Raw genomic sequence first — 24,181 nt, forward strand, 5'->3', positions numbered from 1 at the left:
TTCAATTGTTGATTACCCAACTCAAATGTTATTTCCTATAAAGACTTCTCTGATTTTCCAGTCAAATTTAGTTGCTCTTTCTCCTACTCAGTAATGATACTTTGATGGTATTTTGATTGAGCCCTGATTTTACTCAAACTACATTATATATTTAAGCTTTTTGAAGTCAGGGACTGTGCCTTAATATGCTCCCAGTTTGCTCTCAATTTTATTGGTACTCTATAACATTTATGACTTGAGTTTTTCATTAGTTACAAAGAATGAGGGAGGCATTTGGGTGAGTTTAGGCTACATAAGAGAAATGCTTGTGCCCATCTCCCAGAGTTGGAAGTGATGACTTGCAGAAGACAGAAAAATGTTGCTTGAGGGGTTTAGACTGAGACCACCAAGTAAAAATTACAAAGAAGCAGATTTCTGCCCAATATATGAAAAAACTTTTTAACAAATTACATAACAGTGAAGGAAACTAACACTCATTGATAATCAGTTGCTAAACTGCTGCTTTACAATTTCCACTTCCACATGGCCTTATAAAATAGTTTCCATCTTTTACAGATGAAAAAACAAAAGTTCCCAAAAGTCTAAAGATCTGATATAAGGTCATGTAGTCTACCTCCTTCACTCATTTCTTCATGGAGAAGTAATCTCCCTTTCTCTAGAGAAATTGAAGCCAACTACATGACCAGTTTTCAGGAATGCCATATTAAGAATGCTCTAGGGGTGTTGGTATAACTAATATTTCAGTTTTCTTTCTTCTCTGAAGTCTTCTGACTCAGGAATTCTCCATCCCTGACATGGATTTAATGGAAATAGACCTATAAAACCTAACTTCTCCCATCCCTTTGTGGATAATATATATTATAAAACTTGTATTAAGATTATTACAAATTATCATTACATTGTTTCGTGTATGGTGGTCCTGTCAACTAGGGGTGTGTGTGTGTGTGTGTGTGTGTGTGTGTGTGTGTGTGTGGTGTGTTTTGAGACAGGATCTCACTCTTTGCCTAGGCTGAAGTTCAGTGGCATGATCGCAGCTCACTGCAGCCTCGACTTCCTGGACTCAATCGATCTTCCCCCCTCAGCCTCCTGAGCAGGTGGGATTCCAAGCACATACCACCATGCCTGGCTAAATTTTTGTGTTTTTTGTAGAGATGAAGTTTTGCCGTGTTTCCCAGGCTGGTCTCAAACTCCTGGGCTCAACTGACCCGCCCGCTTCAACCTCCCAAAATGCTGAGATTACAGGCATGAGCCACTATACCCAGCTTCTGTCAGTATTTATGAAGCTGTTTGGGGGACATAGCTTGGAAATATCCTTACTAACAAAATTGACTTGATTCTTACCAGTAGAGATTAAATTTTCAACTGAGGGCTACACTGTCAGGGGAAGAAAGTGGTAATATGCATGAGTTGTCCCCGGCTATAGAAGTCAGATGGATGAAGTACTTCGCCTTGCTATCCTGAGTGCATTCCATGCTGAAGGTGGGTCCCAGCAGCCAGAGCCCCCCAGGGTCGACTTCTGGGGCAGGCAGCCAACATTCTGATGCAGCTGCCATTTTTCTTGGCTGATTCATGTGTGAAAGTGTCTCCCCCCAAAGCATTTGGGTCTTCTTTTTCTTTTTCCCAGAGCCAGGCTCTTATCAGACTAGAAGAGTCTCTTCATACAAATGGATCCCAGTTGGGAAGTTTATGCATGTTAAGGATAGTTGTTCATTCCAAATACATAACCCTTTTTGTCTGTGGCATCTCATATTTGACTATATTGCTTTTTCTACTTAACAGAATTGGATCTTAGAATCCTGGGGTGCACATTTTGATGTGACTTCAGAGATAACTTAAAAAATGATCATGTATCTCTGTCTTCTAAATTCAGGTGGTTTAACTCATTGTTTCTTTTTTCTGATGTGAAAGCATAGCCTTGAATCTGAACACAGCTTTTGCTTGTGTGTGTGCGTGTGTGTGTGTGTGTGTGTGTGTGTGTTTGTGCATGCGCACACACATGGGCAACGTAGCATTTTGGCATGTGCTGTGAAACTCTTCTGTACTCTTTTTTTTTTTTTTTCCCCTGATCTGAAGAAAGATGACAACACTAAATCAACTGCCAGGAACATCTAAAACCAGTTCAGTATTTCCCCCTGGTTTCTTTTCCTAGGAAAAATATCACAGGTATCTTCCTCCTTTTCCATTTTCATTATATAAAATGTGTTGTTCCTGGATTGAGATTGGAGAAGGAAGAGAATGACATTTTGCAGTGTCTTTCAAGGAATAAATGCCATCAAAACACTTGAATGTGAAGTTGACACTACTTTGAAATAATGTAGCCCAGTCTACCTGAAGCTTAACAGACATGACTCAAAGAAAAAAAATGATTCACACAATATCAAGAGTACCTTGTGGCAGAGGTGGGACCAGACTTTATCCCTTGGGCTTCACTGCACAGCCTTATAACACCATAGCTTCTCAAAAGTATGCTAAGATCGCAATGAAGACCAGACCAAGCAGTCGGCCCCATTAGAGCTTGGAGGATACAATCAGGTCAGTGTGTCTTTGTTTCTTCTTAATCACAGTCTTATTATAAGCCTCAAGGATTTAGAACCAACAAAAGGAAATTCTCAATTTCCATTGCTTTTTGTACTCAACTTTTAAAGACAAAGATGGAAAAGATAAGAAAATACACAAGGGACTTTTTTTTACAAAACAATATTCTGTATGAAACTACTTATATGAGGTGTCTAGAGTAGTCAAATTCATAGATAGAAAGTAAAAGGGTGATTGCCAGGTATTGGGAGGAAAGGAGAATGGGGAGTTAGTCTTTAGTGGGCATGAGGTTTCCATTTGGGAAGATGAAAAATGTTTTGGGATGAATGGTGGTGATGGTTGCATAACAGTGTGATTGTCCTTAATTCCACTGAGCTAAACACTTAAAAATAATTAAAATGGGACATTTTGTTATGTGTATTTTACCACAGTTTTCAAAAACCACATTCTTGGTATAATCTGGAATCTCCATACCCCTATGCACATGCATCCACAGAAACAGGATATCATGTTCTAAAGAATGATAACAAATTTATGCTATTTTTAATTCACCTTAATTTTGTTGTTTTCAAAATAATTGCATATACATGATGGTATCTGATAGTCACTAAAACTGGGAGAAAAGCATGACAGATCTTTTATTTCACAGATCAGGAAACTGAGGCTCAAAGTTACACTGCTGGCAAGTAACAGAGTAGTTCTAGAACCCAGGACTTTTGATATATATTCCTGGAGCCGTGTATGATCCCATGTAAAAATTTTAAATTGATACTTAACATATTATACTTACTAATCTTGGAAAAGAGACTAATACATTTTAAAAGGATTTTCAAAAACTTGAAGTGGTTTAGAGGTGTTGAGCATGAAAATAGGTTAACTTAGTTACCTCATTGTCTGGACATTCTGATTAACTGAGGTTTTACTGTATAGTAATAATAATGACAAACCCTTATATAGAACTTCACTGTGCATCAGGTACTGCTGTAAGTGCCTTAAGTATACTAACTCATGTATTGAAATGTATTATTTGTATTTAAAATGTGTAACAAAATTTATTGAGACTTGAATGTGCCACTTTCCTTACTGCTTTATACACTTTATCTCATTTAATCCATATAACAGTCAGAAGCAACAGGTATTACTAGAGCTTGGAGGTGTGAAATAATTTGCTCAAGGATACACGAGAACAAGTGACACCGCCAGGACTCAAATCCAGGTCCACCCACCTCTTCACTATGACTCAGATGGTGTCGTGTGGGTCTTTCTAATCACTGTCATCTCTAAATATTACTTACGTCATTCAAGTAGCTAGAGCCGTGTCCAAGGAGGGATGCTGGTTGGCTCATAGTTTACTTCTTGAGAGACTTCTGAGTTTCACCCTGAAATTCTGACTTGAAATTTGATTCCATTGCTGAAAATGAAAGAAATACAGCTTTCATCTTCGTGCATAAGTTGCTTTTTAATTTTTTTTTTTTTTTTTATCCTGAGACTTACTGTAAATCACACTTTCCTAATAGTCCTGGGGGTTCTGATTATGTTCATGGGCTCTAGCTAAGAGCAAGGGCAGTAAATTACTGCCATTTTGTTTGGAAATTTTTTTAGCCACAGTACATTAGCTGCTTTTGTTTGCTTTTCCACTGGTGGTGTGCCCATTTTTATTTCAGAATTTGTGTTTCTTGAATGTCTCATATGTGAAAAATGTAGTTTCTAAAATGGAATGGTTAGAGAAGAAATATGAATGAGGGTGTCTCGTTTGGCACCTGTAAGATTTTTTTTTTTTTTTTTTTTTTTTTTTTTTTTTTTTGAGACGGAGTTTCACTCGTTACCCAGGCTGGAGTGCAATGGCGCGATCTCGGCTCACCGCAACCTCCGCCTCCTGGGTTCAGGCAATTCTCCTGCCTCAGCCTCCTGAGTAGCTGGGATTACAGGCACGCGCCACCATGCCCAGCTGATTTTTTGTATTTTTAGTAGAGACGGGGTTTCACCATATTGACCAGGATGGTCTCGATCTCTTGACCTTGTGATCCACCCGCCTCGGCCTCCCAAAGTGCTGGGATTACAGGCTTGAGCCACCGTGCCCGGCCTGATTTTAAAGCATTTATAGCAAAAATGAGTTATCGAATCTCCCACCTCTCTCTCTCATACTCTCTCTCTCTCTCTCTCTCCCTCACTTACTCATTGTCTGCATTCTCTTTCCTTCCTATTCTCTCCATTCTACTCCATTTCCCTCAAAACAAGTGCTAGATAATGACCATTGCAGTGGCTAACATCAGGTAACTACCAAGAAATGCCTTCTTTCAGGCTTTTCTAAATATTCTTTTTTATTTGAAAGATTGATAGATCAGAGGGTCAGGGGACGTGTTTTATTGTAAGTTTCTGCTCCAAATTTCCTGACATTTTCCATTAAAAATATGTAAATAAACAAGCCTTTAAAAAGCAAGGAATGGGACTAATAAGAACCAGACCCTAAAGTAATTGTCAAAATGTCAAAAGTAACTGCTTTTCCTTGATTCAGCGTCATTAATCTTCAGATAGGTACTTACCTTTCCGTAGAATCTTCCTAATAGCTTGACCTGATTCTCCTGCTGGGCTATTCCACAAATAGAGTGCGTTCTAAAGTGACACCAAAATCCTCCATAGCTTTCAGGAATTGGTGTGGGAGTTCAGTGGAGACATTTGCATATGTTTTGAAATCAAGTCTTTCGGTAAACTGATGAGAAAGGAGTCTGTGGCACATGCTAGCAGTCCGGAGTTCAAGGTCTCCTCTTGAATCTGTATTGTCCTAATGCTTGTGGGATCATCCTAAAGGTGCTAGAAAACAATGATGCTTGTGTGCAACCTAGATGAATTTGAAAATTAATTGATTTTCCTCAAGTTTGTCAGAGTTTCTAAAGTGGCTTTGGAAAGGGTACCAGTGTACATGAACAGGAAGCTTAAGTTAGAGAATTTTCATCGTTACCAATAATCCATACAAAAATTGGTTATTTCATTTTCTTGGGCTTTATATGAGACACCTTTCAGGGAGGCTGCCTACCTCATCATAACCCTCTGTTGTCTGATAGCTGCTCTCATGACCCCAACATGAAGGGCCTTCAGTAGCCATGTTTGAATTTATAACCCTGTCCTTCTGGTGAGAGTTGATTGGACCAGCAAAAGGTCACCTGGCTCAGTTTATGCCAGACTCTCTTTCCCAGGAATTTGCAAGTGGAACTCAGAGGTAGCCAGTTAGTGTTTGTCAGTTGCTGTTAGCCCCAGGAGATCAACCTGGGGCCAGAGTACTGATCTTCTACTGTGCGCATAGAAAAGCCAAGAAAGCTGGTTTTCAAAGAGAGATGTAAGCAGATTCATAAAGAGAATTATAGAGTCTGGGGGTGGAGGGAGATTCCTGATCTGGTTCCTGGCAGCTTTCCAGTTCTTGATTCTTGTTCCTCTTAAAACCTGGCCAAATATCTTGCCAGAGTTTCATAAGAAACTCTTGCATCCTGTGTTAAATTTTCCATCTACCTCATCTGCTTTTCCTCATCCTCTTCAACAGGCTTGAGTTAGTTCCTATTGCATGTAATCAAAGGGTCTTAACAAAGACAGGTTGACACTTCTCTGGTGTGTATTTGATTATAGAGATGGCCAAGTAAACACATAGATTGATGTTTATACTTGCCCTTTGGTACCCTAGAAGGTTCGAGTTGGAAACAAACCTCAGGGATCTCCTAGCCTTGTCCTCACATTAGACAGATATGAGAACTGAGGACTATAAACAGGTAAAGTCAGTGATTTATCCAGGGTCACAGAGCTAGGACTTGATCCCTGGCCTTCTGGTCATCGGGCCAGCCAATGTTCTTTGTAGGTTGGCTCCCTAGTGCCATCCATCCATCCATCCATCCAACCATCCATCCATCCATCCATCCATCCATCCAACCATCCATCCATCCATCCATCCAACCATCCATCCATCCAACCTTCCATCCATCCATCCATCCATCCATCCATCCATCCATGCATCCATCCATCCATCCAACCATCCATCCATCCTTCTATCCATCCAGTAAATATAAACTGAGCAGGATTCTGCTATATGACAGGTTCTGGGATACATGCTTTTTGTCCTCAACAAACTCACAGCATGGAAGGACCAAAGTTCTTTATGCTTATTTTTACTTCATTCCATGGGGTTCCCCATCCAGAGGGCACTTTGCTAACTTTGCTAGCCCATGATCACAGTGAGTTCATCCAAGAATCTCCCAGAATATACTCTCATCATATATTCTCTGTGCCTCTTGTGTCACTCTTGCCTAATATCTGCGATAATCCATGTTCATATTGAATCTCCCCTGGGAGATCCTTGAAACCAGGGACTGTGTGTAAGTCATTACTTTTACTTCTTAGCACAAAATCTGTCACAAGGTACTTCTCCAATAAATGTCTGCTCCTCTAAAGAATTTATTTCATTCCTTAGAATCTCAAGCGAGAGCTGTATATCAGTTAGCTCCTGCTAGGTAACAAACCACAACAAACTTAGTAGCTTGCAGCAACAATCATGTATTATTATTCTCTCTCCTGGTTCTGAGAGTTGACTGGGATCAGCTAGATGATTCTTGCACAGGGTCTCTCATGTAGTTGCAGTCACATGGTGGCTGGGTCTAGGGTCATCTTAAAGACTTTGTCATTCACATTTCTGATGTCCGAGCTGAGAGGGCACAAACAGCTGGAGTCTAGAACAGCTGGGCTGTTCCACAGAAGTGTTGTTTGCACAAGAGATGTCCAAGAGCATCTCTTTGTTCTCTCCAAGTACTCTCCATGTGGTGGCCTCAGGGTAACTGGTATCTGAAGGCTCCCAGAGGTACCGCTTCAAGCTTTTGTAAACCTGACTCTCAAGTCTCTCACACAGTGTCACTTCTGCAACATTCTGTTCTCAGAGGTCCTGCCACATGCAAGAAGGACACGATCACAGAGGTCCTGCCAGTTGCAAGGAAAGGGCACACAGACTCCACCTTCTGGTGGAAGGAGCGTCAAAAATTTGCAGATTTGATTGCTTCTTCCTGCATGAGAAATGTGAAAGAAAATGAACAACTTTTCAGGGAGCTTTCATTTCAGATGGAAGCTGTGATTTTCAGACAACTGAGAGTTTCTTGCTTCACTGACAGCCATATCCATGGCACCTAGTTTGCTAGCCCTAACCACAGTTACTCACAGAAATTTGCTAACTATGGATTTTAGTAGCCTAGGAGTTAATATGGGCAGGCAAGGTGGATCAGGGCCTCATTTTATCATGCAGTTCCTGTGTGCTGGGAACTGGTTAGGCTCTATGGTTATGAAGACCATGATGAAAAGATGCCTTGGGGCTCCTCAATGTAGTCATATATGAGTGGTTCTGTCTTTAGTTGTCACCATGTGAGGGTGTGCAGTTGACATTTCTTGAACAGGGGATTAGGGTGTTAAATACCCTACCACATGCAAGCAAACCTAAAATGCTCATAATTTCTGACCTAATGTCAGAAACACAGTGAAGTAGGAGGGAAGCTGTGAAAAGTGCTCTGTGGAGTCCTCAGCAGAAATGCATGGCACATGTTACCAAGGATGGCATCTGGTTTGTGTGCCACACTCTCTCCAACAACTGCATAGCTTTTGCCCTTCCTTTTCCCTCTGCAGCCCTGCTCTCCATCAAGGTTCAATGCAAGCACCTCCCCAACTCTTTCACACCTTCCCTGATTTCTAGAGCTGGACAAGTTCACCGTATCCTATACATAAAACATCCTTCTTCTTACCTTGTCCCTTCTTCTGATTATTTTCATAGATTTCTTTTCTGTCATTATTTTATGAGGCCAAGGAGAGATGGGACAGATCCCCCATTCATGTCCGCACAAGTGTTTAATAAGTATTTGCTTATTTATCTTCCGTTGCTCCTCTCCTGTCTACTCCTCTCCTCCCCTAAATGCCTGCACATTCCAGCAAGAGGACAGGAAGTCTGGGATTTCTCTCCCTCTCCACTCCACACTGGGTCTGGCCCACTCTGCCTGATAAAAGTCAAGGAACCATCTGGCCTCTCTGCCACCACCTCAGTAACCTTGGCCAGCCTGTTTTGATCTTAGCCTCCCTCTCTCCACCCGCTCTTGTGAACGCCTTCAGCACTCAACATCTTGACCGCACACTTGGTTTTTGATCTCACTCTGACTTGTACTTTCAGATTAGATCCCTGGAATATCTCCTTCTTCCAGAGCTTACGGGGCTCCTGAAGGACAGAGGCCATACCACCTCTTTTTAAAAAAAATTCCACCGATTGCAAGGTGTTACCCCCTTTGGAAACCCTTCTCTGACACCTCTGGCTTGAAAAATGGATTAAGTTTCCCCTTCTAGGGTTCTTTACCACCATGAACATGGCAGATCATACTTTATCATGATTGTCTCTTTACCTGCATGACTCTGTAGCCAGGGTGAGCAGTCTTTGAGCACAGAATCTTACATATGTATCTATTTATAATAAAATTAAAAAAGACTTGTTCATCTCTTCATCTAGCATTTTACACATCTATCTTTAGCAAGCCTGTGATAGGTTTAAGGAGCCACAGCAAATGAAAAAGGCATGGTCACATCCGCAAAGTTCACAACCTTGTGTGTTGAATTGATTTTTGTCTACTTTCTTGCTACAAAGAAAATAGTACCTCCTTCAATTTTCATCTCCAGATTTCTCAGTGCTTTTTTGTTTTCTTAAAAAGCAGTAGAGCAGATAATCTCTAATTATTGAGGAATTTGGTTCAAAATTTGAAGCCAAAACCGCCCCATTCATGAGAGAGAAACTTCAAGTGACAGAGACTTCACCATTGCACTGCCTTGCTAACAAGAGCTCTTGAGATGTGGTCAAGTCAGCAGATTCTTTCAAATTTTGAAATATGGATCTTGCATAATGAATGGAGAAAGGAGGAAAGAATGGCTTGTATGCCCTTTTGTGTTCCCTAAAGTTTACCTTCTGGGAGAACATGAAACTGGAATGTCAGCCTTGGTGGAACTGAGTTGGAATGCTGACTGACACACATCTTGATTAAACAGGAGTTTCCGAGATTGTATAACTATGTGATCCCCGGAGGAATAGAAACTGATGGGCCAGAATGACAAACTTTTATTTTGAAAGCCACCCAGGCTCCACTTAGAGCCATCAAATGCTTGAGAATTTATTATGACTGGGCAAGCCACTGCCTTACAGAGTCAGGCCAGGGTAGTGAAAATACACATAGATTTTGTCTTTGAAGACCCTGAATGTGGCCTAGTTCTTCCTAGCAGCAGGCTCTCTACCAGGGCTGAAAGCACAACTACTGCATTTGCATGATACAGAAGCAGCTAAAACCTTCCATGGTGAGAATCATGCATCGTGCTGATGCTGAGGCGTCTCCTGCTCATAGTACTGAAATCACAGAGGTGACATGATGTGTTCTGTTTATGTTGGCCCAAAGCCCAAACCAGAAATGTATTTCAGGCTTGGCTTTCTAGATTCTGTCTCCAGTCATTTAAAAGTTCGTTAATGATGTGGACCCACTCATCCTGTCCTGCTATAGTTAAGGTCTGTCAGCATTTTTCAGTTTATAATTCAACCACAAAGGAGAATGCAGTCTATAGGTTGCAGTGTGACCCACAAAGCTTAAGCCTAGGAGTCAGAAACTTTTATTTGTTTTTGTTTTTAAGTTATACCCTTACTAAGTTATAGTGAAGCAAAATAATAGCTGGTGGTTTTGTTGGTATTATTTGGTCTGGTTTTACAGAGATGGGAAAAGCTGCAAGTGACTTCTTGGAATGTAGATGTACCCAAACCCTAAAGAATTGTTAGGCCAATGGATTTACTAATTATCCTAGCATTCAGCTAAAGATGGGGGTTTAGTTTTTAAAAAATTATCATTTTAAAATTGGGATGGATGAGGCTGAGAAAGTTAGAAAAAAGATTGGGAATATTTCTCCAAAACTCAAGGACCAATTCTCAAGCCAGGAACTTTGTATCCAAAATTTCAGTTAAAAGACTTTGTTCATATTAAATAGAAATCAAGTCATTGGCCTGATGGTTCAGTATGTTTCTGCCCATAACTTCTAAGTATTCCAATTTAAAAATTCAAGTGAAACATGCACATATGATAAATATAAAATAACAAAATGGTACCTTCCCATAATAAAAATACTTGAAAATTTGAGGTAAAATAAATTACATGTTTAAACCCACAAAAATTCACTTTCTATGACTGTTCAGCTGCTATAGCAAACTACCACAGACTGGATGGCTTATAAAATAACAGAAATTTATTTCTTACAGTTCTTAGGCTAGAAATTCACGATCAGAACACCAGCATGATCAGGTTCTCTCTGGTGAGGGCTCACTTCCTGGTTCACAGACAGCTGTCTTCTTCTTGTGTCCTCACATGGTAGGAGAGGCAGGGGATGTCCCTGGGGTCTGTTTTATAAGGGGACTAATCCCATTCATGAAGGTACCACCCATATGACATCATTTCGCAAGACCCTACCTCATCACTCTCAGCATTGAACATACAAATTTTAGGGGGCCACAAACATTCCGAAAATAAATCCACAAAAGCTTATAATCAGGAAAAGGTCTCTTAGAGTAGCTTAATTGGTGGTTACCAAGGATCCCATTAAATAACCTGCTCCTGGGGTAAAAATAAAGACTGGTTGGTATGGGAAGGACGTTTTATCTGGATGGTCTCAGGTGAGTTAATAGTGAGAAAAGTTCTTAATGACAGTAGGTCACAAAATGCGGATTGGGAGTAGGAACAGGAGTAGAGTGTCAATGGAACTGAATTCTAGTCCTAGCTGTGTAGAGTCTAGCTATGCTAAGACCTCTATAAACCTTGGTATCTTCCTTAAAATGGGGCTGGAAAATCCTCTGTGTATCACAGAGTTCTGGTGAGGACAAAATGCAATAATGCATGTAAAATGCCTGATCGAATCAGCACCCGACACATGTTCCCTTTTCCCTATACCTGAGACTCAAAGCAATCTAAATGCTGGAGACCAGCCACTCGCATTTGGTATAGATATTTTCTTAAGAGGAAAAAGTAGTTTCCCTGAGCTCTTAAGAGTGTATTTACATACAATTGGCCTATTCGTAAAAAAGATCTACTCATTAAAATAAGCCTCTAGGTAGTGAAGTCAAAGTTTTCTTAAACTCCTTTGAGTTGCTCCTCGTGCTAAGTGGGCTTCCTAAGGAAAGACCTATAAAGGTGGCTGTCTTTCCCCATTAACCCTGATTTATAGGGGGTTTTGCTCTAAGTGCATATTTGCAGAGCCATTCCTAATGTATGTGTGTTACCTCCCCAAAAAGGAGGCACATGATTGGCCATTTGTTGTCTTTGGTCCAGTGGATACTCTTTAAACCCACTCTTAACTGCTCAGTAGTCAGTAGCCAAGCTCAGCTTGATGCATTAGTCCTTGTGTTCTCAAGAAAATGTGTTCAGACAGGACTCAGCCCAGCACAGCACTTCTTTTCTTTTCGCTTTTAATCATCACATCCCCTGGTTTCCAGCAGGTTCATTCAGCCAGAAAGTGTTTATATTCATCGTACCACCTCTGTACTTAACCTGGGGCAGAGGTTTGGATACTGGAGAGTGTAAGACGAAGGGTGGGTTGGAGATGTGATTTCACTCTTTATCAGTAATGTGACTTTAGACAACACACTTAATGTTTCAGCATTGGTTTCTTCTTCTGAAGAAGGGATTGTAGTGAATACTCCTGAGGATTTTTGAGGAACAAATTAATTACAGGGTTTAACAGGAAGCCGGGCAAGAATCACTGGTCAGGAAATGGTAGTGATAGTTACTGTAGCCAAGTATTCTCTTAGTCACTGCACAGGAGAATCGTTTGGAGAAGGGTTTTTAAAAAATGCTCATGTCTGGACTCCATCCTCGAACGATTAAATTAGAATCTCTAAGAGTGAGACCCAGGTATCAGTATATTTTTCTGGAATGCTTTTGATATTCCAAAGATGGATTATCTCCTTTAAACCCCACAACATCCCTAATGGGTAGGTATCATTATTAGCCCATTTCAGAGTTGAGGAAACTGAGACTCAGAGAGGTTGCTGTGACTTAACAGCAAGTTAGAGGTGGTGCTCTGATATAAAACCAAGCAGTCCAGCTCCAGAGCTTATGCTCTTCTTGGTTGGTGTGACATTGTCTATTATCATAAGCAGCACCTCCAATGAGATGTCCGATGAGAACTGTGATCCAGCAGGTGGGGTCATCCGATGGTCTCGGGTCCCTTCATACCCTCAGCCTACCCACCTCCTGCTCCTACCTTCAGCTCTGTGCATTCAGGACTTCCCAGCAGCCCTGTGTCAGATAATGAACTGTGGTTATTCAGAAGTCCCGTGCTATTTCGGCTGATTTTATTAAACGCAGCTTGTGGCTTCGACTCAAGAATGTGCAAGCTGATTTAGATTACGCTTTGCATTGAGTTTATTAAGATAAAAAATATTTCCCGAGATAGTGAGTCAGAAGTATTTATGGTGAAGTGTGCTGAAAGTGAATGCAGGTTGATAGCGTGAACAGAATGTTCTCTCCAAGTCAAATGCGATGACCTAACTGTGTTTGGCAGCCTTCCTTTATGTTTAGCTAAGCATTTTATTTCATGTTGGGAACCTCCTCCCTCTTCTGAAAAGCATCAGTCATGTGGGAGGCTAGGATTTTGGCATATGCCTCCTTTGATGCCGAGACCCAGGCCCTAAGCCTAATTGTGACTGGCTCCTTGGCTGACTGGTGGGTTGCCATGGCAAAGGACTGCTCAACTTTTTATATCTCGGTTTCTCTCACCTGTCAAAATGGGAATATAACTCTTGGCCCCACCTCCCTCCCTGAGGAGAGATGGGGGGGCACTTTGAAAATTAAGTAATAAATGTTGGGAAGGATTTGTGGATTTGTGGATGTGACATCTTGTCAAGTGGGTAAGTAATAAATGGGGTGTCTCCAGAGCTAGTTTGCCTAAAATTCACTTGAGCCTTCCATTTACTTCATCAACCAGCATTTATTAAATACCTACGAAGTTCACGGTAACACATGAATTGTTACCGTGAATACAAAAAAATGAAAAAAGGAGTAAATAGAGTCTCAATTCCCAGAGAGCTCAAAAACTAACTTTTTTCTTGCCGTTCCCTTTTTTTGGTTCATTAAGCCTCAGTACAGACCATGCCTGTGCTGTATTTAAAAAGCTCATTCTCAGTGATGACTTCAAGTTACATCATAAGCAACCAGTGGTGATTTAGTTGTTTTCAGTACCAGTGGGTATTGTCATGTGCTCGATGGACTCATAAAAAGGCCAGAATATTTTTTAGTCTAGGTTATGAGTAGTACAAAGGACAATGAAAGACTACAGGTTGGATTGATTGGGAATCCAGCTGCGTCAGATTATAATATGGTCTCTGCTGTTCAAAGGCCTGAGTTTGGATCCTGGCTCTGCCACTTTCTGGCTGTGTATGACTTTGGGAAATTCCTTAACTTCTCTGTGTCTCTGTTTCCTTATCTCTAAAATGAGGTTAATTTTAGAGTCTACCTCATAGGATTGTTGTCAAGTTTAAGTTAAAGTGTGTAAGATGCTCTGAATAGGCCTGGCATTTTGTAAATGCTCAGGAAACTGTTAGCTACGGTCATCACTTCCCATTGTTAATGGGAAAAAATGGTGAAACTAAAAGGATACTGGCATGTCATTTCCCTACATTGTAAAAATAACAAATCCTTTTTAATTCAGAGTCCCAAAGTTTTGCCCAAATCTGACACAATCGCTTGGGGTTGCCCCAAAGCCCCAAATGGCCGGTTTGGAAATAGAAAACATGCCATGCATGCCACTCTGCTCTCTGACTCATACTGCTCAGGGCCTGAGCTAACCCATTTTGTTCTGAAAGCCTTACACCAGTCTAGGACCACGAGGGCTGGGAAGGGGCAGTTATGGAGTGTGATGGAAAGAGCACTGGGCCTGGAGTCCAAATCCTAGCTTTGCCTTTCATTAGCTGTTAACTCTGGGATAGGCCTTTAAGTCCTCTGAACTGCAGTTTACCCATCCTAATTGTGCAAAAGCAATGGTGAGTGAAACTGCTGAAACAAATTCAGGCAGTGGCACCAAACTGTACCAAACTAGTGGTCACTGTACCCTCCACTGCCATACACTTGTAGTTAAAAAAAAAAAAAAAAAAAAAAAAGCCAATTGCACTTAAGAATGTCTTCCATGGAGCAGTAAAATTTACTAATTGTATTAAATCTGGACCCTTGAATACATATATTTCTAATATTTTCTATGGCAGATGGGCAGTATACGTAAAGTAATCCTGCCAAATACTATGACTGTTTCCAAGAAAAGCATTTGAGTTTTGAGCTGAACTAGCCACTTTTGCTTTAAAGAATGATCAACAGAAAAATTATGGTTAGTTATTCTTGAATATTCTTTAAAATGAGCAAAATGAACCGGCCACTTCAAGGAAACAGTAGTAGTAGTTGCCAATTATAAAATTTGAACTTTCAAGCAATAATTAGAATTTGACAAAACTTTTAGCCACCCTCACAAGTTTGAAAGCTTCTTCTCAATCATAACTGATGACACTGGTGGTGATATAAATGCATTTGAATTTTCTATGTTAGATAAGTAAGGGTGTCCACATTTTGAAAATGAACTTAACTCAGTAAACCAGTGTTTTCTAAATGGGTAATGCATCGTGTTACAAAATCATAGGTAGAATAACCATTCAAAGTACAAGATAAATCAATCTATTATAAGAGATTATGAAAACTTTGTTGATATGGTTTCAGATTTCACATTGCAACCAACCTTTAAGAAACTGCCACCTATCAAATTTTGATGTAGTATCAAAGAAGAATATCCTAAATTATCTGAAAGACTATTAAAAACAGTTCCCTTTTCCAGCTGTGGGAAGCCAGATTTTCTTTAACCAAAACAACATACCTCAACAGATTGAATGCTGTAACAGGAGGCTTCAGCTGTCTGGTTTTAAGGCAAATAATAGATGTGTAATCATTTTTTAAAATGCCACTTTTCTCACTATTTTTGATGTATGCGTATGGAAAATATTTTTCACTAAATATTTTTACTAAAATACTTATATTAAGCAATGGGACTGTCTTTATTTTTAAATAAGTTAATAAACAAATATTGTAAAACTTTCTCCTTGGGGGCATCAGTATTTTAAAGATTATCTAGGAGTCCTGAGACCAAAACTACATCATGGACTTTGGAGCAAAAATAATTTGTTTTAAATCTCACTTTTACTTACTGTGGGATCTTGGACAACTTTCTTACCTTCTCTGTTTCTAATGTGAAAAATGTTCATACGAATACCTGTCATGACAATAAATACCATTTAGATATTATGTATTATCACCATCATTATATCATTATCATTGTCAATGTCATCATCATCGTCATTACCAGTATTAGCACTGGGAGACATCGTTTGTTCAGTGACACAGAGCTAGAGGTGGATTCAGTGGGAATGGAATTTTTCCCTTAAGCCAGACTGTACCTACCTCCTGTTTACCATCTGCCATCTCAACATTTGCAGTCTAGGGAAGAAGGGAAAAAAGAATGAGAAATCTCCCATAGCACATATCATCAGAACTGCTGAATCAAACCACTGAAAAAGGCACAAACAGCCAGGTTTACATGTAGAAGCCAGATTGCTTTGTGTGGCATTCAAGCTCACTGGACACCTGCTACCTGTTATCCAGTGGTTCTGCAGATGTCCATACAGAAACACAAACTGTCTCAGAAGAAGCAGACCGGACCTCAAAGGCCCAGGTAATAGATTATGAATCGAAAGCCCAGGATTCATAACCTATTGATAATAGGTGTGTATTATCAATAGATTACGATAATAATCTGTTATGATAATAGATTATGATTCCAATGTGAATTGAGTCCAGTGTGAATTTCCTCTGCACCGGACACCTTTGCTGGGATGCCCAGGTGTTCTCTGAAGGGAATGACTAGTTCAGAACCAACAGTGTCACCCCGAGCTTTGGGTGTAGAGAGGAAAATGGGTCCCCCAACACATGAGGCTACTGCAGAAGGACCCAGATGGTTCTGGGAAGAGAATGGATCATGGTCAGAGGCTCGTTCACAACTGGGAAAATAAGCAGTCAGTGACAGAAACATGCATTTTTATTTGATTTTATTTCAGTCATGAAATGCTTTTGTGTTCTTTAGGCAAAAGATTGTTCTAATGCTTCTGGTCTTTGCCAAACTGAGGACCAGAGAGTCTGTTAGTTCTGCTTACTAAGTGAGCAACTACAGATGGTAAACAAATTTGAAACTTCTTCCTTGTTCGTGGAAAATTAAAACCAAATTCCTTGTTTGTGGCAAGTCTCCTTTGTTCGGTAAACACCAAGATTTATTTGCATTTCCTTTGTTCTCTCTGGAAACACACTACTTGGACCATCTACTACACTGATGTCACAGTGCCCTGCAACCCTCGTGTTTGTTTTAAGGTGTTTATTTTATGGAGCAGGTCAGGTGAGGTGCCTGCCTCTGGAGGGAAACCAGAAAGAACATCAGCTGGCACCCGGGGCTGCAGCTTAGGCCCATTAACCAGACAGTCTTGGCTGAAGTTAGGGGAAGAGCACAACCCTGTGGGTGTATGTGTGTCTGTGCCCACCTTGGTTTAGGGAGATATTCCAACTCTGTACCCAGCCTTCAATGGGTCTCATGGTACTAGAGCAGTCTGGTGGGGAGAAAAGAGTTGGGGTTGGCAGCCAGAGATATAAATTGGACCTCAGTTCTGCCACAAGGCCTCTGAGAAGTCACTTAACCTTTCTGATCCTAAGTTTCCTCATTGTAAAACAGTGATAATGACTTCTCCTTTGCAAGGTTATCATGCAGGTGAATACTAAAGTAAAGCCCTAGCATATAGTAGGACTTCAAAACAGTCCAGAACTGGCCAGCTGCCTCAAATAGACTTTCTTTAGGTGTTTGGTTGAGCGTGAGGATTAAAGGCCATTAGTGATGGAAGCTTTGGGCGGTTTCCAGTGTACCAGGGGGCAAGTCTGCTAATCTCTGAGACATGATTTCCTCATCTGCACTGGAAATTATGGTAATTAATGTGCCTTTCTTACTTCTCTAGATTGTTAAAGGATAACAGGAGACAGATGCTGTCAAAACATTTTGTAGCCTGAAAAGCAGTATACAGATTTAAAAATAATAGTGAAAATAATAGTAACAATATTAATTCACATTTTTACATGCTTCCTTTTTACCAAACACTGGTTTAAGTGCTTCCCAGATGTCACTCAATTTCATTTTAATCCTCCTCTAACAGCTCCCTCAGATGGAGCTCTGTTTATTGTTCCTGTTTTTCAGTTGGTCAGATAGGCAAGGGACTGACCTGAATTCAAACCCAGCCAATCAAATTCCAGAACCTGTCCCATGGAGTGTTAATTACTATGCTTATAGTGGCATTGTTATGTGATTACATTGCTATCTCTAAGTTTCTCTCCACAGAGGGTACATGGTTATCTATTCTCAAGGAATGAGATGGGGCTATAAAGGCATAATAATGGCTCCATAGAGCCATCTGCTAATTAGTCTTCCTCCTTTCTGGGTATACCTCAAACATCTTAGGAACATACGTGCTTACATCCATGAGCAAACACATTCGTGGATTGAGTATAGATGTATATAGACTGGAGAAACATGTCCAAAGATAGAGATCAAAATATAAATGTTAGGAAGCAAAGCATTAGCAAGATCATTTATGGGCTCTTGAATCTGTTGTGAAGGATAAGTATTCATTGGCTTAAGTGAGATGGAAAGTGTCATTATGGTAATGCAGTGCTCATGCTTAATCTCTCCTACTGCACACATGATAAATGCCATTCATATGTGAGACACACTCCTGTGAGGCTGCCCAGGCGTTAACAACGTTCCTCCTGAATTGGGGGTGGGGGGGAATTAAAGCAAATAATGAATCAATTATTTTTGGCGTTACGAACTCATTTTACAGACATTTGGGCAATTAAATTACCCAGTGAAATAGCTCCAAAAAAAGTTGCTTTTCAATAAATTCCATTAAATTCAAACAGATTTGCTGCACTCTGCCTGTGCTGTCCAATACAGTAGCCACTAGCCACATGTGACTATTTAAATTTAAAGATTGAGTTTTCAATTGCTGCAGCCATATTTCGTGCATTCAGTAAGCCCTGTGTGACTAGTGGCCACCAATCAGTGCATATTATAGAACATTTCCATGATTGCCAAAAGTTCTGGTGGATAATGCTGCTAGACAGTAGTATACACCGAGGATGCAGTGATGACCAGAACATTCCCATTTCTGCCCTTATGGGGCTCATAGCTCTCAGTGAAGACACCTGCTGAACAAGTCACCCCAGATTTGGACCTAGGAGGACATAGGACAATGAGATGGTATGGCAGGGGGTCTACCCAAGAAGGGGTGTCTAGGAAAAATGAAACCAAAGAAAGCTCCCTACACATGAATAACAGCAAATTTTTTAAATAAATCAAATGTAATTAAAAATAAATTATTTTCTCTGCAACTGGATACTACAACTAATATTAATACTGATGTTTAAATACTTTATTGAATAAGCTTAAATGAAACTTATTTTGTTATTAAAATGTATAATGCAATAAATCTTAAGAGGAACCAAATGCGAAATGTATATGCAGCATGATTCCATTTATATGAAGTTCTGAAACAGGCAAAATTAACCTATGATAATAGAAAATTATCCTATGATAATAGAAATTAGAACCTTAGTGGCTCAGAGGAGGGGTGGGAGGGAGTGGTTGGGAGCACGGACCAACTACAAAAGATTGTAGGGTTACTTTCTGGGGTGTTGGTGTTCTATCAAGGTAGGGGCATTGGTTACATGGGTGTAGGCATATACTCATGGAACTGTATAACTAAGATCTGAATAATGTACAGTATTGAATATTGAATTTATATATATATGTGATTGAAGGAATTACATATTGCAACATTAAAGTTAATGTTGATATGAGTAACATGGAAATATCCATTGCTTCATTACTCTATCTGTCTCTGACCTGGCCTTCATAACCTTATGTTGTCAGTAACAGGAAAGTTTCAGGCATCCTTTCTGATCTTGTGCCATGTAGATATGAATGTGTTACTCCTGACCCTGACAGATTCTTACCTGACCCTGGATCAACCAATGAATGACCACATCCCTGGGACAGACAGCAGAACTGCACTGCAAAGTCTCTGGGAATCCACCTCCCACCATCCACTGGTTCAAAAATGATGGTACCGTGGTCCAGGAGCCCCCAAGGATCTCCTTTCAGACCACCATCTGTGGCCCTCGGCTGCGGCTTTTTTCTATTTTTTGATGCTTTCTTCCTTATCAAAAGTAGACAGACTGGAAGGATGTTTGCCAGGATGTTAAGAATGATGTTATTTTTGGGTGAGGAGATTTGAGATGAACTTTATTTTCTCTCTCTTTTGCTATGTTGGAATTTGGAACAAGGAGTGTATATGATTTTCATGATCTGAAGCACAAAAGCTCATCCATGCAGTCATTTGGAGACTTCAGGTTTTACACTCTAATTAGTAACAATTTTTCTTCCAAGCAGCAGGCTCTATGGGTGATTATTTAGCAGTCCTGTGGTCTTGGTCAATGTGATTGTTTCATTTCTCGTCTGTCTAACCTGCTTCTCCTGCTCAGCCTCTCTGTGATCCAGAGGGTACACTAGAGGGGATTTGGCTGCTTGGAAGCACTCTGCAGCTGTCGGCCCCTCTCACCTGCCTCCTCTCTGTGTTCACAGATTCTTACCTGACCCTGGATGAACCAATGAATAACATCACCACGTCCTTGGGCCAGACAGCAGAACTGCACTGCAAAGTCTCTGGGAATCCCCCTCCCACCATCCGCTGGTTCAAAAATGATGCTCCTGTGGTGCAGGAGCCCCGGAGGATCTCCTTTCGGACTACCATCTATGGCTCTCGGCTGCGGATCAGAAACCTCGACACCACAGACACAGGCTACTTCCAGTGCGTGGCAACAAACGGCAAGAAGGTGGTTTCTACCACTGGAGTCTTATTTGTCAAGTTTGGTAAGCAGACCCCTACTGGGGATGGACTTTGACGGTCAGCCCAGTGTGGTAGGATGGCTGGAGTCCACAGGGACAGGAAGGAAGGAATGCACACTTACAGAGAATATACTCTGTGCCCACAACCCTAAACCTGGCACAGTTGTACCCATTTTACAAATAAGTAAACCAAGGCCCAGCAGTTAATTACCATGTTACCCAGCTAGTAAGCAGCAGAGCAGGAATGAGGTCTGGATCTTTCGGATCTCACAGCCCTATGTGAAACCATCATGCCATTGAGCACTTCTCAGCAAGGATGCCCCTTATCCAAGAAGTTGGAAATGTTTGCAGCATGCCTAGCCCTTTTCCTGCCATCAAGGACTAAAAAGAAGCCTCACTCACTGTTGCAAATAACACCCTCACGCAACCACTCAGCCCATTGGAAACTCCCTGCATGGTTTGAGGATGCTCACTCTATTAACTCATTTTTTAGCACTTGTCTTAGCATTTTCAGACCCCGAATTGTGAGACATAGACACATTCTCACTGGTATTTTTTTTTTTTTCATGGAGGTGGTTGGGGGAATAGAGCAAAACAATAAATTCCAGAAAAATAAATATTACCTCTGGGTGGTTGAGAATTTTAATTTGTAATGATTTGACTGTATTCATCCTCACCCTCCAGTAACCCAGGCTGACTGTTTCTTTTGTTTTTCTTTCATTTCTTCAGGTCCCCCTCCCACTGCAAGTCCAGGATACTCGTAAGTACTTTTGTCTCCTTTCTTGTCATTTCTAAGTGTTTCTCCACAGTTTTCTAGGGCAAAGGCAATGTTGTCCTCTTCTTGGGCCAAAACACTGTGTTTCCAGATGTCATTCCATTTTGCCCTGCCCTCATTCCATTTTGCTTGTTCTCTGCTGTGAATACTCACAGGAGACCACCATTGGCAGAATTCTCAAGTGTAGTAATATCGGTTCTGAATGATCAAAGCAAAAATCTTTCATTTACTATTTTAGAAGGAATTTAACATTCAGTGGTAAAAATGGATTGATTTGGTAAAAATCAAACAAAAAATGATATAGTGCTGGCCCAGGAACCTTTACTTTCAGGGTCTGTCTATATTTCTGCAAGCAGTTTTGATGCTTTAATCATTGATCGGGGCAACAGTTTGGTAATCACTTTGTTTTTCACTCCCTTTAAAGAACTCACAGTCAGAAGTTCTAACTTATACTGAGGAGGAAAGTCCCAAGGTTGGATTGAGAATTGCATGGAAGTTTGATTCATTTTGAGTCCCTTGTTAATGGAGTCTAAAGATCCAATTTCTTTCACTGATGCTATTGTTGGTTCCTCTGTCCCGGCAAAAGGTAGATACTCTTTCACTTTAAGAGTATCTACTTGGGGCATTTTTCTTTATGTATATTTTTATTTGAGTGGAAGGACCCACTTATTAAAACTCTTCCTCTGCAAGAAAAAAACCCTCCATTCTCTGTAGACTTCTGAAATAAAATTTACCGGGCTCTGCCACAAGAGCATCAAAATGTCTGATCTAGACTACACCCATGGCAAATATAACAGCCACTTAATTTGCTCCAATCCCCTCTGTGCCACTAAATTACAGTGTAGGGTATTTTAATACATTTGTGTGTGCCTGGAGGCCCAGTGGCCCACAATCCCATTAATGAAATAGGTAATGGGTAAAAATAAACATTGGCCTTCAGCCACACAGTTCTGCTATTTCACCAGCCAGTTAAAGGCAACTGTAAAAGAGTCTTTAAAATCACTCAAGTGCTAATTGCATTCTACTTGCCCAGGTAGAAAATGCCGATTCATCTTAAAACAGGTCAGAAATTTGGTCACTCGGCCTTGCATTTCTTGATGCTAATCTTTTTTTTTTTTTTTTTTTTTTTTTAATGGTTTCACCATTGGTTATATGTGGAATCCTTTTGAAGTCTTATTTAAACAAAGATTAAAACTTTTGTTACTTGTAAAAATGCCTCCCGCCCTGGTACCTTATTTGTTCCTGTTAATCTGTGTTTCAAATGTGGCTGATAATCTATATCCCAGGCTGATTAATGTGGTTCACTAATCTGCCTTTACTATTAAGTACTGTGCTGTTGACTTTCAGCCTGTTGTATTTGCATTAGAGTTCTTTTTTTATTATCAAAATTATGATTATACCCTTCTGTGTCCTTCTTGAAGTTTTCATTCTTCAGCGCCGTCTTTCTGATGAACCCAATCTAAGTCTCTCACGGTTTTTAATTTTATGCAAGGATTTTATGCCACTGTTGCGAGCTGATATCTATGGAGAGGGTATTGAAGTTCCTTAAAGATGCTCAACCACAGCTAAGAGTATCCTTTGATATCAGGCATCTGTGTTTTATATTAGCTGTCAGATTATCTATTACATTAGTCAGTAATGGTGTGAATGGTATAGTTACCATGTTTGCTTGTAGGGAGTTACAATAAATACAATTAAAATTGGAAATCCCATGGGGCCTTTTGCAGTTATGCCTCAGTTCTCTTTTTGGCATTCCTAGTTGGCATTTTGGTACCTTTTTTTCCTTTTCTGGTAATACATCCTGCTTTTATCTCTTAATTGCCACCACTTCCCCTGTCTCTAGGAGTTCTTCACTTCCTGAGACTAACTCTCAAATAGAATGCTGGTTCTCATCCCTAGCCGCAGAGTGGCCCTTAATAGGCAGCCAACCCTCTCACAAAGGGGACAGGCAGAAGATAACAAAATGATACCCATGGGAATATAACAACATTGAGGTTCCTCTGAAGATTTTTTGTCAAATTGCACACTACTATTTCCAAAAGAGGAGTGAAGTACAGTTATAAATTGCTCTGTTTATTTGACAGTGGCGCAAGGTTACTGCAGAATAAATAAAAGGAGCATCCATGATGTAACCCTAATATTCAGAACATAAGAACCATGAAATATGTTAGGCATATGAAATCTGGTGAGAGCTGAGGTCCACTGAGGCAACAGGACCACACAACTCCTGCCTGGGAAGGGCCTGTAGGGACCCTTGGGACTATGGCCCTAAAAGGTACCTGTCACTTCCTCTGAGGGATTGCATCAGGTTTCTACATGAAGCCTTCAGAATGATGTTTTAGTTTATAGTAGGAGCAGGCTTGACATTTCAGTTTGGTTTCTGTTCATAGCTTTAGTTTTCATGGGTGCTGGCCCACCCCTGACAATGACAGGGCCTGGGCCATAAGTGCAAGCAGAGGTTCACATACCATATGTCTAAATACTTTAAAGTTATAAATCAAGCTAGCAAAATTGCTAAATAAAATATGTTCTATCTTCCCACAGTGTCAAATATACTTTTATAATGATAAAATTAAAAAATACATATAAAGTTATGGGTTTTTTTAAATGACTAAGTGCCAGGAACTATCAAAAATGACTTTTAATCATTATTATGCATGTCTCTATGTTCTGTTCATGCGCCAAAGATATTATATATAATTCATAGGTTGTTATATATTAGTTCCATAAAAATTTGTTTCCCTTCCTTTCAGCAAAATGACTTCCTAAGTTATTTTATACAAGAGTTTTACAGTATATATTCTATTGATAGCATTG

General features: G+C 40.3%; 1 protein-coding gene across 1 annotated transcript in view; it reads left to right on the plus strand.

The window, feature by feature from the left end:
* The window catches only part of ROR1 (receptor tyrosine kinase like orphan receptor 1), a 415,703-nt gene that overhangs the window by 250,569 nt on the left and 140,953 nt on the right, over positions 1-24,181 (plus strand). The window contains exons 3-4 of the mRNA XM_039474389.2: positions 20,326-20,613; positions 21,319-21,349. Of these exons, the coding sequence (XP_039330323.1) occupies positions 20,326-20,613; positions 21,319-21,349 (319 nt within the window). The remainder of the gene's footprint in view (positions 1-20,325; positions 20,614-21,318; positions 21,350-24,181) is intronic.

The sequence above is a fragment of the Saimiri boliviensis genome, chromosome 11, assembly GCF_048565385.1.
Source record: "Saimiri boliviensis isolate mSaiBol1 chromosome 11, mSaiBol1.pri, whole genome shotgun sequence".
In the NCBI taxonomy this organism is placed as follows: domain Eukaryota; kingdom Metazoa; phylum Chordata; class Mammalia; order Primates; family Cebidae; genus Saimiri; species Saimiri boliviensis.